Below are 18,618 nucleotides of genomic sequence, written 5' to 3'. Positions count from 1 at the left end.
TCACAAATTCAAGACCAGCCACTTTTTTTTTTTTACTATTTAGAGGTGTTTAGGTTTTGCACTGTTACAGCGGAACCTATTTATGTACCTCATTAGCTCTGAAATGCGCTTTAGTCTAGTATTGGTTGGCAGACTATTTAGCACGTGCAATACTGATTGAGCAGTTATTTTATGTAAAATGGTAAGCACGGTCAGTGTTGATCCAGCTGTAATATAGCCCCTCCCACTGCAGTTAGCCTTCCCCCATTCTAGTTGGCCCTACCCCATTCAGCTCTCTCCTGCAGCCCCCCTTGGTTTGAACTCACCAGCAGCCACTGGGATAAAGATAATTCAGGTAATGTTTATTAATTCAAGCAATGTTTAACAAGAGAAATCACTTCAATGAAATCTAGACAAGAAAGTTTAAAAATGAAATCATATCAGCTCCTGAAACAAGTGAATAACAAATTAACAGAAGACTTAAAAGAAATTAAGTGACTTGTGCACATTTGCAAATGGTTAGATCTTTAAGCCAACATCTAGAAAGTAGTTACAGTTTGCATCATTCTGTAAGTGTTTCATTAAAGTGCCTTTGAAGCTTTGCTGTGATTGCACTGATTCACTGTTTTAGCTTCATTTGGCAGGTTATTGCAGAGTGGTGGGCCTGTTATGAGGAATGCTCTTTCCCTAAGGTAGCTCTGAAGTTTGTTATAAACAGAGTAAGTGATTCAGCCTGAACGCTACTTGAAGAGTAATTTATTTTCCTTAATTGAAGTAGTCTTCCTCTCCTCAACCTAGAAAATGTTGACATCTGTGTAGTCAGTGAGACATGGTTTAAAGAGTTTAAAGTGCAGGACAGCACACCAGCAATGCAAGGCTGTAATGCTTTCCACACATTTAGACCAGCTACTACACAGACAGGGACTAGAGGTGAAGGGGTCTTGATTTACATCAAAAATAAGTATACCTCAAGGCTGGTCAAACAGGACAATGCACTTGAGCTTCTCCATGTTCAAATCACCATAGGCAATATCCTACACCGCTTCCTTGCAAGATATACGTCCCCCTCTATCAGCCAGAAAACCCATAACATTTATTTAAATTTACTGGGAAACACTTACCATCTAACCTAATACCATAACTTCTATTAACTATCAATCATTTACAAAACTAATCATACAGATACAGAGATTCCAGGATTTTGTAAACACTCCTTGGACCAGATTGTCACCGCACCAGCCAGGGGAGCAAACATACTGGATATAGTCCTTGCTAATATGGGATACTGCTGCACACGCCTGCACACGCCCTAGTGTAAAGTCTTCTTTGGTAAGGTTAAGACCAGAGAATGGTCAACTATGCAGTAAAAATAAAGCCATGAACCCCAGCTAATTCTGGAATATTCAGGAACTACTCTGAGGCTAATTTCCTACTATTACGTGATAACCTGGCAAAATCTGAAGCCCCCATAAACTCTCAGAACACTGCTCTGCACAGGCAGAACTATTCACAGAAACCCTAAGCAAGCATGTTAATAGCTGCATAGAGGCAGCTGTACCCACCAGGAAGAAGTGCAGAACTAACTCAAAAAAACAAGCCACTCAGGTGGAATCACAACATCAATAGGCTGTATAACAGAAGGAAGAAAATCTTGGCCAAAATGAGGAGGTGCAGCACCCAACAGGATAAAAGCACTCTCATCAAACTAAACAAACAACTCAGAGGACAAATAAAGTCTAGCAAAACAAAAATTGAAGTAAATTTCATCTTGCGGGTCAAGAACAACCACAAGACATTCTTTAGCTATGTCTGCAACCTTAAAGGCAATACACAGTTGTGTGCAGAGCTCATTGTTAATGAAGCCACCTATAGACAGCAAAGACATATAGCTAGCCTACTGGCCAACAAGTTCAAAACCAACTTGCCTTTCTCTCCCCCTCAACCTTCCCTTAGGAAACATTATTAAATGTAACTGTCTATCTCTTAGGAACAGGTGCTTAATGCTGTCTCTAAGGCTAAGAACACTGCATCAATGGGCCCAGACAATATCCCATGATGTCTTCTAAATAGCATGAAATATGACATGTCAGGCCCTCTGGAATTGCAATTTTAACTATAGCCTCCAAACAGGCTTTGTGCCTCATAAATGGAGAACAGCAACAGTCACCCCTCTGCACAGAGGTGGACCATCTACAGAACCTGAAAACTACAGACCCATAAATCTCACCAGTCTCATACGCAAAGCCATGGTAAAGAGTATCGCGGAAATAATCAGTAATGATATAGGAAACCTCCACACACTGGACCCAACAAAATTTGGCTTCCTCAAGGGCAAGTCATGCCTACTCAACCTGGTGAACTTCTTTGAGAAGGGCAACATACAAGGCATTGTCAGACCCCACCCTAATGGACCTCCTGCATATCTGCAAACCAAACAGTACCAGAAATATCTATTGGTAACAACATTTTATGAGGGCAAAATGGTTCACACAACCTACCTTGACTTGGCCAAGGCATCTGACAATACCCAACTCGAGCATTGTTGACATCCAATGGATAGCCAGATGGCTCACAGACAGGACCCAGGAAGTTAGAATTAAGTAACCCACCTCTATGAAGAGGCCAGTCACAAGTGGAGTTCCTCAAGGATTGGTCCTGGGACTGCTCCTTTTTGACATTTACCTTTTTACTTCTCTGAAATCAAGGCCAATGTCAATGGCCTCTGGCTGACTAAATTTTTAGATGACTGCAAATTAAGAGCAGTCATAGAATTTTCCACCAAGACAAATGTTCTCCAGGAAGGCCTGACACAGACAAATAACTGGTGTTACAGCCATGGACTATTACTAAATGTCAAGAAATGCATAATAGTATCCTTTGGGAAGTCATCCATTCCTGGTAACTATCATATTGACAAGACGCCCTAAGAGCTGATCCAGCAGTCAGGGACTTGGGGACACACACAGACAAAAATCTAGCCTTTGACCATCACGTCTGTAATAGTGAGGAACTCATTCTATGCTGTGCAACCTATAAACAAAGGTATGGCACCTAGGTCCTAGGAAGTCATTGTTCCACTGTATTCAGCATTCATCAGACCTGTCATGGAGTACAATGCCCGCTTTACTATGAACCTAACCAGGCATATCCAACAACTGAACACCCACAGAGGATCCTCACTAAAATAATCCAGGGCATAAGTAAAATGTTGTATGCAGACCACTTCAAGGCCCTATTGTATGCTGTCTCCTACAGGCTGCTGAGAAGAGATCTATGCCTGACATACAAGGCATTGTCAGACCCCACCCTAATGGACCTCCTGCATATCTGCAAACCACACAGCACCAGAATTACCTATTCTAAATGCATAAACTTTTCTTGTGATATAAATAGGACCTGCTATGTATCTCTGAGAATACCCCTTCTCTGGATCAGGCTCCCCATCCATGTGAAGCAGAGTTCCTCCCTAACCCAGTTCAAGTGTAGCTTGGACAATTAGATGGGGGACAGGAAATTCATCCCTGGTTTGGCACCTATGTCTCAAAAGGATACAGGTAGCCTGTAAATGGTTCATCTCCCAGACCCTTGTTTGTAAGTGTTTCGTCTCCCAAGCCTCTGCTTACACTTATCAAGTGTGCCATAACTTGTCAGAGATTTGGGATGCATGGCTTGACTTAAAAAGGCCCCTGTGGTCATTAGTCTAGCTAACACCTATTAACCTATGAACCATTAGTCTGTCACATATAGGCTCCTAAGGCATGAAATATGTTTAGCCTTCCATGCTAAGAACAGCTTTATACTGTTTGAAATCCTTCACCTAAAGATAAATTGTGGTAAAGCAAATGCCCACTCTAAAGACCTAAACCTATGCTCTGACATTAGCAATACTAATTGACATGATAGGCACTTAATCCAGTGTATCCACCCAAGAGTACTTTCCTTACAATGCTTAAAACCAGAATGGAATGACAATCACAACTTGGGATATGTGAGGAGTTCAAGGAAGGAAGAACACTATTAATTTCCCATCAATATTGGGCAATATGTCTGAGGTTTTCAATGTTTCTTTGGCTGTCAGCTTGGTAAGAACCTAGGAATCCATATACAATTTTCTAAATAACATAAGCAGTACAATTTTTGTAAATGAAAAAAAGTTTTTAGGCAGGCTGAATCACAGTGACTGCCAAGTGGACCTTATCAGATTTTATCTTTCTTAACATGGGTCAGGGTAACCTGTCACACATAATATTTACAGACCTGACAAAAGCCTCCAGTCTTGTTGACAGCGCAATACATTTAAAATGTATAAAGCATACTTTACAGATTGGAATAACTCCAGATGCCTTAATTTGGTTTCAAAACCTTCTCTCTTCAATAGATTAGAGCTAAGAGTGAATATTCTATCCACAGTGACTCTCTTATTGATTGAAAGTTTTCCAAAGGGTTTTATTCTTGCTTATCTGTAGTCCTCTATCCTCACTAAGAAGGTTTCCAATAACCTCCCTTTGACTTTTTTTCAGATCAAACTTATTACATTCTTTTTTACAAAACTAACTGGAAAATTACTTTTTGAGTGTTTACGTCTTAAGTGGCCTCACTTTTGGATTGCTTTCTCTTGACAGAGTTATTGGAAAAACCTGAAGAGTTTGTTCTGTTGGTGCTGGTACCCTTCGTTCTTCAGTGTCGATTACAGAAGAGCATGAGAGTTCCGCTGTTCCCCTTCAGGGTACCAGCACCAGCAGAACAAACTCTTCAGAAGTGAGGCCACCCTGAGAATGATCTCAGACCAGAAGCAAGATGAAAAGGAAATACCAACAAGATCTGAAAGAAACACAAGCACTCAAGAAATTCTGGCAGAGCAAGGTAAATCCTTGATTTGGAACATTTCCTCTAGACAACAGTATTGAACAGTCACTATTAACTAAAGGGCTTTATTTCATACCTACACAGGAAACAGATGCAACAGATGCAATTACTGATTTGAATATATTTATTGGGGGGTCATTTTGAGAATGTTTTTGAAGGACTCTGATAGTGATATCAATGTGAAATGTTTTAGGAAACCAAGTACTTTCATAGGTTCATAGGTGTGTACTAGGCTAATGGCCCTGGAGCCTTTACAAGCCTAACCCATAGGATTACCCTGGCATAGTGCCACCTGACCTTAGTTCCCAGTGCCTCTGTCGAGTAGAGCCACTGGAGTGATCCCTGGGGTGAATTTTCCATTTCCCATCCACTCATCAAGATTTCTCTTGAAGAGGGTCAGTGAGGTGCTCTGTTCGACATGTATGGGAAGTCTATTCCATAGCATGGGCAGTCTCTGGGTTATGAACCTGTCCCTCCAACACATTCTGTTGATTGTGGTGATGAGGTTGAGGTCTCTGGAGCGTGTGAAGCAGAGGGATTGGGATTTCTTTAGATGTAGCATTTCTAACAGAGCTGGATCAGACATGGCTTTGTAAGTCAAGCAGAGATCACCCCAGGTAGGCAATATGAGACAGAGAATAGTTGGAGTTTTTTGAGTCTGTCCATATAGGACAAGTGTTTAAGACATAGGATCTGCTTTGTGAGGTACTTTTGTGGCTTCTCCAGTTGTTGCAGGTGTCTAGTGAGGTACATGCCAAATGGGGCATTGTACTCAATGATTGGCCTAATGAGGGAAGAGTAGAGGGAGACAATGTCCTCTTCCTTCCTGGATGCAAAACCCTTAGTAATGTGATGTGCCACATAGAAGGACTTTCTGACCACAGTGGCAATGTGGTGGTCAAAAGAGAGGTTGCTGTCAACCTGTGTTCCCAGATATCTTATAATGCCTTCTGTGTTCAGTGGACTACCATCGATGTGGTAATTCATGAGAACTGTTTTTTTCCCAAAGGGGATGACATCACATTTTTTGGCATTGAGCTTAAGGCCATGGTTCTGACACCAGTCTTTGGTCTCAGTGAGGCCTTTCTGTAGGATGTTAACATCACTTGGGGTGTTAATAATGGCTCCCAACTTGCAATTGTCTGCAAACTTTGTCAGCCAGAGTCTCTTCGTGTTGGTGTGGACTTCTGAGAAGTAGATACCAAACAGAAGAGGACCCAGGACCGATCCCTGTGGGACTCTACTCATGACTGGTCGGCAGTTTGACTTGGAGTCAGCTACTTTCACACTATGGGTTCTATCTGTGAGTCAATTTGCAACCCACCTAGTGATATAGGGGCTGATGCCTAGCTTAGTGAGTTTTTCTATGATTTCTGAGTAGGGAATGGTATCAAAGGCCTTGGCCAGATCAAGGTAGGCTGTATGAACCACCTTACCTTCATCCACAGCTCTGGTGACTGACTCAATGAAGTTGACCAAGTTAAGCAGGCATGATCTACCCTTCACAAAACCAAACTGTGTGGGATCCACAGTTTGGAGATTTCCTGTATCCTTGTTTATTAGGTCCATGATGGTGTGTTTCATAGCTTTGCATATCAGACTTGTCAGGCTAATGGGGTGATAGTTCCCAGGGTCTGTAGTCGCTCCTCCTTTGTGGAAAGGGATGACTTTAGCAGTGCGCCATTTGATAGGGACAAAGCCTGAGGTGAGACTGTGATTGAGCAGGGCACACAAGTAAGGTGCCAGTTCACTCTGTAGTTCATGTAGAACACAGCCGGGGATATTGTCAGGTCCCACAGAAGCTGTATTCTTGGCCTTGGACAGTGCTGTTTTAACCTGTGCAGCAGTAATACTGGGTGTCTGTATCAAGCATCTATAATGTTTTATATGAACATTGAATCATCCTATTTTAGAGCCATTTTTTAAACTGTGTGAAACAGATTTACATTTAGCATTTAATAAGAAAAGTTGGACAAAAATGAATATGAAAGCAGAGAATGGCAAGCTTTAAAACTTTTACAAGTTGATAGTTCTATAGTCATAAAGCATGCAGCTAAAGGAGGCCCAGCGGTCTCTCTCTCTCAGTTCTATACTGATTGTATGGCTAGGATGTTAAATGACAACAGGATTTATGAAAGAGTTTGTAATAATTTTATTCAAGTGATAGCATCAAGGATCTATAATGTTTTATATGAATGTTTAATATGTGAAAGTATTTCTTATGATTTGTTTGAATATTTCTCTGTTGATACCCAATGATCCCAGGTATACATGGTTAGCCTAAAATACATAAAAATCCATTATTACCACCCTTTAGACATACAGTTTCGGGAAGGGGGTAGTACACGGAACCACTGTAAATTTTTGTGGAGAAATCTTTAAGACCCATAGTAGATAACAATGTATTTATTCTTAGAGGTTCCAAACAGTTTTTGAATGATTTATATGCATTTTTGCATGATGGAGTAGATGGATTGGAAATTGTGCATTTTGTTACTCTCGATGTATGCTCTTTATTTACTGTGATTCCCAATATGAATGGAATTGATACGTTAAGAATGTATTTGCTAAAACATAGTGTCATGAAACATACTACTGTAGATTTAATTTGTTTATTAATGGAGGTCATATTGGAAAATAATGCATTTGACCAGGAGCTTTATTTGCAAAGAGAATGTGTTGCAATGGGTATGCCCACTGCAAATAGCTATGCTAATTTGATTATAGCCAAATGGGAACAAGATACATTTTTACAAAGCTCCAAATGGAAACAAGTTGTTGTTTTACAGATGATTTGTTGATGACCTATTTCTGCTCTGGTATGGCTCTCAGAGTGAAATAAATATGTTTTTTGAGCACTTAAATACCAGCACCCATTTTCTTAAATTTGAGATGAATGTCTCACATCAAGAAATATATTTTTTGATGTGAAGGTCTATAGAAAGTTAGACGGAACATTGTAGCCACAACCATTCATAGATAAGATTGTCAAAGGAACAATCTGTTACACAGGCAAAGTGTGCACCCTGGCCACGTCTTCAGGAATATAGTCAGAGGATAAGGTTACAGGATGTCAAGATTAAATCCTGAACACAGCAAATTTGAAATAGATTTAAAATATCTGAAACAAAGGTTAAAAGAAAGAGGTTACAATGAGCATGACATTCAGGGTTCTTTGTGACATATGCACGGTTCCAGAGCCACAGTGGCCAAGCCATATTTTTCTCACAACACGAGACTGAATGGAACCACTACTCGACTAGAAACGGACTCTTTACTAGTACCTTTGTTTTTTGGTAGCAATGTCAATAAGATCACAGAAGTAGTTAAGAAGTATTGGCCTGTTTTAACCAATGACCCTGATATTAAAAGAATTGTAGGGGATGTACCCAAGTTCTCTTTCAAGAAGAAGAATTTAAAACGAATGCTATGCTATCCCAGAACAAATATGGATTGTGCATGTAGTGATATTAGATGTATCACAATAGCATGTGGGAAATGTAATTATTGTAAACATATTGATTCACCTGGACAGTTTGACCATCCAGAAAAAGAGGTTTATATTTAATGTGAAGCAGACTGTGATACTACTGATATAGTTTATTTAGCTACCTGTTCCTGTAGGTTGTTTTATGTAGGGAAAATGAATAGACAACTCAGGGACAGGATTAGAGAACACCTTTATGACATGAAGAAAAACAATCTAATGACTACTTTGGCAAGGCATATCTCTATACAGGGTAATCACTTAAACATATTTAAGTTTTTGGTGATGGATAGAGTGATACCTAGCATATGACGGGGCGATGTGGAAAACACCACTCAAGTGCTTGAAGTTAAATGGATCATCAGATTTAAGGCAGACACAGGGAAGGGCCTTAGTGATAAGGTCCCAATCAAGCCTATACTTAAGGCAAGATCTTTACATAACACAAATGTTTTCTCTGCCTATACTTGCATGCACTTCTGTTTTTAAGTATCTTTTTAAGATGCTTGGGTGTTTCTTGAAATGTAATTAATGATTATCACCTGTCACTAGTTGATTTGTTGGGGTATTTTAGTATTTACAGTGGTTTTACTACATTTGATTTTTAATGTCTGATAAAGCAGTACTCAGTACTGTGAAAATGTCAACTGAATAAAAATTATTATTTTTATTCAAGTCTGAGTCATGACTTTGCTTTGATTCATCCGTACATTTTTATGTTAACAATTTTTATATTTTGGATGTGATCTTTTATCAGCTGGGCTGCATTTTTATCTGTTACTATGTATAAAAACAGTTTTGTCATTTCAGTGAAATGTTGAAAGTATTGGAGAGTATTATATGGTGAGCACCACGTCTTAACCTGGTGATGAGCATGTGCAGGACCAGGAATAGTTAAGATGTTGTTTAAGCATTGGATTAAAACTGTTGAGTTTATCTGAGAGTTTTATTTATGTGGGAATACTATTCTAGAATTTAGCAATGCATTGGGAGTAGAGCGAGTCTCCTGCAACATTATTTGACTTATTTGTGAGTTGTAAGAATTTGTTACTAGAGTGGCGGTCCCTTGTTGGACAGTAAGGTCGTAATAAGATTTGTAGTACAGGGCATTTTTCTGGATGATGAATGAGATTGAGTGCTGTCGTTAGTCATGGATACGTTAGGTAGTTGTGTAGTTCAAGCCAGTTTAATTGCTTTAAGGTATGACAATGGTGGGTCCTAAGACAGAGATTGGTGGCAAATGTAGCTACATTATTTGAGCAAGAGGCAAAGTTTCTTTCTTTGATTATTGTTTAAGTTTGTTAGGATAGGTGTGTAAGACCCACATTTTCCCCTCATCTGTTCCTTACTGAAGTCACTGTGAAAGAAGAATAAAGTCTTTTTTTTTCAAACTAATCCATTGCATTGGATTCTGTATCTTGGAGTAGACTGTCCAAATGCTAAGGCATAAGATAACTAAGTAGGGCAGAAGACCTAACATAGGACTTGCTTTAGGATGTCTGGTGTGAAGAGAAGTCTAGCCAGGAGGTGGTCTATGCAAGGGGGAACCTTCATAGGTGATGAACAATCTAAGTCTTGGTCAATCCAAGCAGCTGATGTGAAACTGATAATTACAGAGCCCAAAGGAAAGAAAATCCAAGGTCCTAGTTCAACAAAGTGGCATTACCTCATGCATAAATACGGCACTAATTGAGCAGTGTACTGCTGCACTCCTGCAGCACTAGCATTTTGTTACAATGAAGCTTAAATGCAATGCTGAAGTATTAGGTATCACAGTTAAGACGTTTATGAGAAAATCATTTAAATTAAACTAGTAAACCAAAAAAAAGTCTTTAATTTAAAAGCGTGTTCTCACATTTAAATATAGAAATACTTCAGAGCTCCAGGCAATGTATAACAAAACAGCACAATAACATAAAACACTTCTACGTTGTGGAAAAAAGGAGAACATGCCACTTTATCATGGATGTCATGAGGTGGGGGCTCTCTAAATAAGGAGTTCTTGGGGGTCTAACAGGAGAGGAAAACTCATTACCCTGACTGGAACAGAGCACATTTTCAACAAAGGCCCAGGGAGAAATGCTCCAGATGCATGTCTTTGGAATGTGGGAGGAAACAGGAGCACCTGGAGGAAGCTCATGCAAATGCAGGGAGGACATGCAAGCTCTGCACAGAAGGCACCCCAGTCAAGATTCAAACCGAAGAACCTTTTGATGTGATGCAACAACACTAACTGCTGTACCACTGCACTGACCATATCATGACTATGTCTGAATTCAGACATAGTCACATACCCTAGTCACTACGGGATCCATGTATTGCATGCTTACACAGTGATAACTTGTTCTTGTACATATTCAGGTTTAAGAACATGGACTAGGGACCTACAGGCTCACTTCCTGCACACCTTTGAGTTGTCATGTTATTCATATGGGGAGGCAATAGCTGCACCCTTGCCTCACTCTGAAACAAAGTTCCTTGGGGGAACCTCTTGGATTTATTTTTTCCAGTCTGCAGATAACAAGGTGGATGAAGGATTTACATTTTCCAGTCTGCAGATAAGAAGGTGGATGAAAGAACTGGAAGACAATGAACAAACTTTGGAATAAGAAAAGGGATCACGCATATGCACAGGATAAGTTCTAATTATCTTTGCCTTTCACCCTTCAATTGCTGCCTATCACTGTAAGACCAGCCTTTCAGCCACAGCCAGTATTGATACAGCTGAAGCCTGTGCTGATACCCTCAAAAGCAGATAGGTGGCAAACAGTGATGAAGGCCTGAAGCTTTAATGCCACTGAGTTGCAGAACTGAAGCTCTGGCACTTAAAAGAGTTTCTACATCACACTCTGGCCTCAGGCAAAAAAAGCAGCTCCTGTGGCAGCCCTGGCTTTTAATATGTGGACCAAAGATTCACATAAAGTATCTATGATTTACAGGCAATAAATATGGAAACTTTCCAGTGGTACAAATGAAGCAGATAGCCAAACTCTGCCATTGCCAAGAAAGAACTTGAATCTCTTGGCTGTGGATGCACCTTAATCCTAGTTCAAAGGTGCCATTTATACACCAAATGAGGCTTGCTCACCTACAGGCTTAAAATTAACATTTAAAGAAATGGCATGAAATGGGGGACAAGGATATAGCTACAACAGAAATATCCAATCATCAATGGACATTGACAGAAAAGTCTGCAATATTAAATGCTGATTTAAAGATTAAATCAGTCAGGTGCATAAATACAAAAGCTCAACATTATTTCACTAATAATTTTCTTTAAAGTGACATATTTTTTCTGTTACATGTAAAATGCTGCCCACAACTAATAGTGTGCACCTATTGGAGATGTTCACGTGTTAGTATCTGCACAAGTTTAGACAGAGATCAGCTGCTTCAAAGAAAATGCATAATTTGTGTTTTGCAGTCAACTGAACAGATTTGCTGCAATGGAAGATTTCTCCATAACTGCAGTGTGCAGAGACCCTATTTACAAATGGGGAAACAGATGGTACAGCCCCCTTCATGGGAGGTATGGAGAACTCCTCTCAAAGCAAAGGTGAAATGTGACAAACATTATCCCAAAACAGAAGTACATCATGGTAGTACTGGAGGCAAAAATATTTTCTCCCCACTGCTTTTGTTGCCAGTTCTACTCTGTCATGCAACGATCCAGTTCTGGAATGTGGTCTGGTCATCATAAGGATGACAAAGAGTTAATAGTATAGTAGGGAAGCTCACTACTCCTTGACACCAGAAGTTAGTAAAGAAAATCCACAGAATGCTGCTATACTGTGACAGACTGTACATTTGCGCATATGTTAACGGGCGACAACAGGATTCTATTATCAAATGCTCGACTTCTTTGCCCTTTTTCATCCTATTTACAGTTCCTGCAATGAATAAACAGCAATACAGCATTTAAAATATTTTAAATCGACTGTTTCTCTGCACTAGAACAGTACCTTACCGAACTGTGGTGGTTTCACTTTCAAAAAACTTTTACCATAACCTGGAAAAGTTTTCTGCAGTCTCCAGTTCAATTACATCATCAAGGCAATGAATACTAGTAGTTTTCTGGCCAATTCCCTCCCCAAAATGACATCACCATGACCATCTTAAAAACACACCTATGCTATGATGTCAAAGCTCCCTGGACCTTCCCCTACCCATACAAAAAGTAAATGCTAGAACAAGGAAACAGTACATGAGTCAAGGCTCACAGCAGGTAACAGCTCAAATTACCCTTATCACTCTGACAGCTTCTCGGCTGGAGTGTGGGGAGTGGCTTCTGTGTGGAGTCTGCATGTCCTCCCCGTGGTTGGGTGGGCATTCGAAAGACATGCGTAAATGGGTGTGCCTTCGCTGAAGGTTGAACGTCGAGCTGGCACCTCGGCGTTCGTCAAAATCTACTGCCAATCATTGGCGGACCAGAGTTCCGCTGTTGCGACCCCTAACCGGGAAAAGCCGAAAGACAACAACAACAACTCTGACAGCTAGGAAGTGAGGTGTGATGGGGGATGGGAGATGAGTTGAAGTAGTAAAAATCAGGCTTCACAAAAGACTGCAATTTAACCATTCTAAAAAAAAGCAGCAGTAAAAAGCACTTTGAAAGATTGTTCTGTGGCATTTGCATTGTTTGTGTTTTAAGTAGTCATCGAATGGTATGAAATATTACTTAAAACTGACAAAGTCACCAGTGTATGCATGTAAAATTAATGCAGTGACAGGAGCTTTAGAGAAGAAAAGGCCTGTGTGATGTAACTTTTTACAGACAAGCACTGTATTGTGGGATATCTACAGGCAGACTAAACAATCAGGATTACTTCAAGATACTAGACCCCATGTGGTCAGACTAAGAAATTATGTATAAAAATATTTAGAAACCTGTAAATAGTCCCAGAATGGTGTTAAAATGTAGGAAACACCAAAACTTGATGAAATAAACATGTTTTTTTAGTCTGTGAGTGGGGTTCTCCTTTAAGGAAGGACAGACAGTGTGTGGCGTATACTTTAGCAAAGAGTGAGTACGAGCACTGAAGAAAATCACAACTCTCAAAATCCTGTGACTAGCCCCTGTGCACATCTTTACACTTCTGTACCAAATACTATCCTTTGAGATCATATCTATATGGATCTATGCCACCATCTCCAAACAGTTCTTGGTAAAACGTAGGAGTTATGCAAACATCATGTATCTGACAACTTCGGCTCCATGTTAGTTTAGCAAGGATATAGACCTCAAAGAAGTAGCTATGCCGATGCCTGCACATAAAATTACTACATCTATAGGAGCCTTCACCCCAGCACAGGTGAACAAGTAGGGTAGAAATAATATCTAGCATGAACTAGTGCTAGTTAGAGTTATGAATCTGACATCTGGAGTAAAAAAATAAAAGGTAGAACTTTTTTCAAATAGAGACATCTCTTTTACAATAAGGAGGATTGTGAAAGTTACAGTTGTGCACCAATACCATAAATCCTTATGAGTTCCCAGCATAAGCACCACACATTTAGTCTCATGTAAACAATGTGCACCACAATCACCATAGTCACATTGCTTTTCCATACATGAGTCAAGACATAACTCCCGGGAAACAAGATAAACATATTACACTCCACTTACAGTTCCTAATGCACATCAGTGATGAAAACTACAAGCATTGTACCTACACTCAAGTGCAGAAGGCAACCCCCATCATTGTGACTTCATGTCATTTCATCACAGTCTCTGTCTTTATGAACTGCAGGACTAAATACCATAACTACCAAATACTGCACATACCACATCTCTGCTCCAGTCTGTGTACCCATTATGCCAAGCAGGGGCACATTCTACCAAAACAAAAGAAAATGGGTACTCTAAAGTAATGCAACATTACATCTCCCCTTCAGACATCAGAGAACTGTGTGCTAGTAAAAGCACATGCTATAATAAAGCTTTGCACACAAAAATATGCTGCATGTCAGTTAATGTGCTCATGTACTTTGAAAATAAGAGTGGAATTATCCACTCATTCTAGGCTTTAGATGGAACAGTCAAGCTACATCCACAATGAAAGGTTTGCAGCTCAGCATCACGTACACAAAGTGCTCTTCTGTGTTACTTGTGACAGAGACTTAAGAAGTATCAGGTGCCACTGGGTTGCCTATAGCAGGAAGCATAAAGCAGCCAATGGCCTGCTCTCATTGTATTTGTGTGTGCTGGGGGGTGGAATTCAGGGTTGGGGCATTAAGATTTTACACTGGGTACTTACCCTCTAATGGTAGATGGAAATGATGACATCTAGCGAATTCATGGTGAGGCATTCATGACATGTATCACTATATGATACATGTCTGCTCCCCTGTGATGCCCTTACAGTATGTGAAAAAAGAAGGTGGGTAGCCTGGGGCTCAGTCAGATACTCTCATTAACAAATGGAACCAGGGTGTACTACACTCAAACAGAGAGACAATATTAACAGGCAAATGAGTGTGTGGAGGCATGCCATCATTTGTCCTCTCAGTGGAATGGTGAACACAACATATGGTAAAATCTGAGAGAAAGTGATGACCGATGGCTAGGTCTGATAAGTTATTTTCATTAAAAGGTCACAAAACACAAGTCTCGGGGGGGGGGTCCAGAAAATCATTAGTAGTTAGTTCTGTTTGTTTGTAGTTGTTGCTTCCTTTCACCAAAAAAAAAAAAAAGACAATCTGCCTTCTAGTAACTCCCTACAAAAACACTGTATACAGTGAGCCGTAGTGCCTATCAGAGGTATAGATCACTATTAATCATATTGGTGCATCACATTAGCTACATGATATTACAAGGGCAATGTTCACTAGGATCAAGTACCTAAAAGATGTATAAACCATATTCAAAGAAGTAAAATTCCAAAGGTCAAAAAAAAAAAGAAAAAATAGATGCTTCAAAAGATCTGATTCCAGCAATCAGGACCCTACTGAGGAAATGCTCTCTAAGTTTATGACTGATATTACGACATGTGCTGTCCAGAGCCATACGCACTCCTGAGCACAGGGAGCTGCGTACTTTTCAGAAATATGCCAAGCTGGGGCTGACAAAAAGGAAATTCTAATGGCTACCTGGTAAAGAGGGCTCCTAAAAGTCAGATTTGAGATTTACAGTGATAAGGGAATAATTTTCAGAATGTAATGAAATGTATTTTGTCCGTGGTGTGCACAAAAAGCGTGCATAAGTGTGCGTGTGTGTGTGTGTGGGGGGGGGGGGTTACTGTGTGGTGTAAGTATATTACCAAGGTTTGTGCTTGCATACACATACTGACATATTGTGTAATCAAGATCATAGCTTTACTCTTCTCAGATTGTTCTCATACAACTAAATGCCTAAAACTCAGCCATGCAAATTCTAAATATGAGAGTAAAAAATGAAGGACTACTTTATAACCACAAAATACGTCAGACTCTATTCCTGTCTAATTCATCCCTTGCAATTACATAGTACATAATAGATCCTAACATCTGCCACTACAGTAACAGAAAAATGGGTCATTTAGCAAATAAGATAATACACATCTCAAAAAAGTCAGTATTCAATTTACAATACAAGCACAAAACCGCTGTAAATAAATGAAAAAAATATTCATTACTTAATACTACACAGTGAAGCAAACAGCAATTTTTATACATTAATCCTAACCTCTCTTATAAGTCTCTCTTACAAGACTTCAAAATAAATTTGAATATTCTGAAGGAGAAGCACTGAATTTCAAATGTTTTTTAAATGCTCCTTAAGAGTGAGGACTTTCTCAAGAACCGTTTAGATCCACCTAATCAAAATATTCACATTTAAGGCATCCTGTAGCAGAAACAAACTTCCTTACCTTGATCCAAGGATGGATAAGAGATTTAATGGCTGACATTCTTTTGCTGAAAAAAAAAAACAAGCAAGAATCAGCAGGTTAAGAACACTTAAAATACACTGCAAACCTGCAACTCATCACAAAAAGAGGACAGATTGCACTTCTTATGTATACAAGTATTAAAAACAGATACTAAAATAATAAGAGGAGCTTTCAGAACAATTTGGTTTTTGATTAATAAAAGTCAACAAAAAGTTTTTTACCTTTAATAGAAACAACCAAAAGTGCTCAAAAGAAAGTCTCAGAACGCCGAATACCAGAATCTCAAGTCGATAATGTCGAAGGCTTACAATCATGAACGGCCGATCCTTCTCAGGGAAAGGAAATACTTGTCCAGCTTGTGGAAATGTGCCACTTCCCCACTTTAATGTGATCCCGGAGTTGGTATATATAGTTAGGGGTGTAGGGGGTGCAGCCCCCCACATTGAGGGGGTGTGGGGGGCATAGATTGTAAGCTTTCAACATTCTTGTCTCAAGATTTTGGCTTCTGGCATTCGGTGTTCTGGGATTCGGGATTTGAAAGGTAATCCATATCTATCTATCTATCTATCTATCTATCTATCTATCTATCTATCTATCTATCTACCTACCTATCTATGTGTGTGTGTGTGTGTGTGTGTGTGTGTGTGTGTGTGTGTGTGTGTGTGTGTGTGTGTCCATCATCAGCTTTGTAACCACCAGAGATCCATTTCCTTTGTCTTTAGTAACTCAGCAAAACAGGGAAAATTGATTACAGGTACAATATACAAAAAAGTCAGTGGAATGACAGATGCATAGGTTGCTGTGAAATGTCTTTGTGCTGGTTATAGCATCCTGAGGATTTACAACATCAGATATTTTGCACATTAATTCTAAACTCTAATGTAATTCACCTACAAGTCTACAGCATGCTTGCCTACCTAGTTACCTCTTTATTTTTAATAAACTCCATAGCCAAGATAAATACAATTGTGGACAACCACCCAGTTCAACAATGCTTTGCACGACAAAGTAAATAATTAGATAGCTGGTTTAGTATCACTTGTAGCTTATCATGCAGCTAGTAAAACAGACACGTTTTTAGGAAGAACGAGCAGTTCTTTTCTGCTGCCTTAAAAACTGTCCCTAATTTTGGTTCTTCATTGAGAGATACGCTTCATTGCTCAAGAATTCTGGACAAAACCAAAAGTAATGGGAAGGCAAAAGCCCAAAATTAGGGACAGTTTTTAAATGTTACTACAATTCCCTGAAAATGTTAATATAACAACAGTTTTTGCATCACCATGCATTTTTTGAGCATTAAGAAGTATGAAACTGTAATGTCTGGCACTACTGACTGAATGTAATCCACTGTGATTTAAAATACAACAATGTTATGAGAAACATTGCAAAATATGATGCAAAATTAGGGATGCAATGTAAAATGAGGGACAGTTGAGAGGTATGAGCACACACACACACACACACACACACACACACACACACACACACACACACACACACACACACACACACACACGTTGTGTCTGGGTCAAACTACTTGATTATTGGCACCAGTCTTCTTTGCTACTTGAACCAGGTCTTTCTACAGAAAACAAAACCAATAAATGAAATGTATGCAATCAAAAATCTTCCTCCCCCTACACCAGATGCTTAACAATGTACAAGATGGAAATGTAGTCACACAGAAAGGAGAGATTTGGTAGATGGAGAGATAAAATGGAAACCTTCTGCAACATTCTTTGTTAGTGATCTACAGAGGCAGTGAGATACTGAATGTTTACGCTTTTACTATGAAAAAGCTCCCATGGTAGGTTTTGTACTAATGGAAAAGATTTGCAAACAAAACCTCAAAAGAGGTAAGGGACAATAATATTGAATGGAAATTTTCAGGTGAGGATACCCTTGTAAGACAGCTCTGCCAAAAGATGGTCTGTTCCTTCATTGGACACCCTAGCTATAGTAATTAGTAAATAAACACACATGCAGCTACAAGGTTATTGTACAGATGCCCAGCATAGATACATTTCCAAGACATTCTCAGGGGACAATGCCTTCATTCAAACTTATGAATACAGTTGCAGGAAGTCTACAAGCATCTAGGTGACTGAAAACAATGCAGGTATCCGAATCACTTAAAGTGCTGGCCTGCTTTCCAGACTTTCTTCTTCTTTACCAAGAGCAAAGATGGTAATTTTTTTTTTTGGCATAGATACTGCTCCAATCTACAGCACAAATTAATGGTGCATGTCAGAAGAAGTTACTGTGGTATGCCAAAAGCCAACAGAAAGAGTTCACCACTGTTCTATATTTTCAAGAAAATGAAGGACAGGTGAACCGGCCATTATTTCCTTTATCATATCATTACAGATCGCTCAGAAGCTACTTTTAGGAAAAAGCAGGTCCTTAAGGTATATCCAGCCA

At 39.5% G+C, this 18,618-nt stretch overlaps 1 protein-coding gene across 1 annotated transcript in view; it reads right to left on the bottom strand.

The window, feature by feature from the left end:
* The window catches only part of LOC122808771 (death-associated protein kinase 2-like), a 1,232,522-nt gene that overhangs the window by 137,828 nt on the left and 1,076,076 nt on the right, over window positions 1-18,618 (bottom strand). The window contains exon 9 of the mRNA XM_044079801.1: window positions 16,177-16,222. Within this exon, the coding sequence (XP_043935736.1) occupies window positions 16,177-16,222 (46 nt within the window). The remainder of the gene's footprint in view (window positions 1-16,176; window positions 16,223-18,618) is intronic.

The sequence above is a fragment of the Protopterus annectens genome, chromosome 8.part0 (genome assembly GCF_019279795.1).
Source record: "Protopterus annectens isolate FY-2018-M chromosome 8.part0, PAN1.0, whole genome shotgun sequence".
Taxonomy (NCBI): domain Eukaryota; kingdom Metazoa; phylum Chordata; order Ceratodontiformes; family Protopteridae; genus Protopterus; species Protopterus annectens.
Note: the sequence above shows the minus strand (reverse complement) of the source record. Positions and strands in the feature narration are given on the sequence as shown.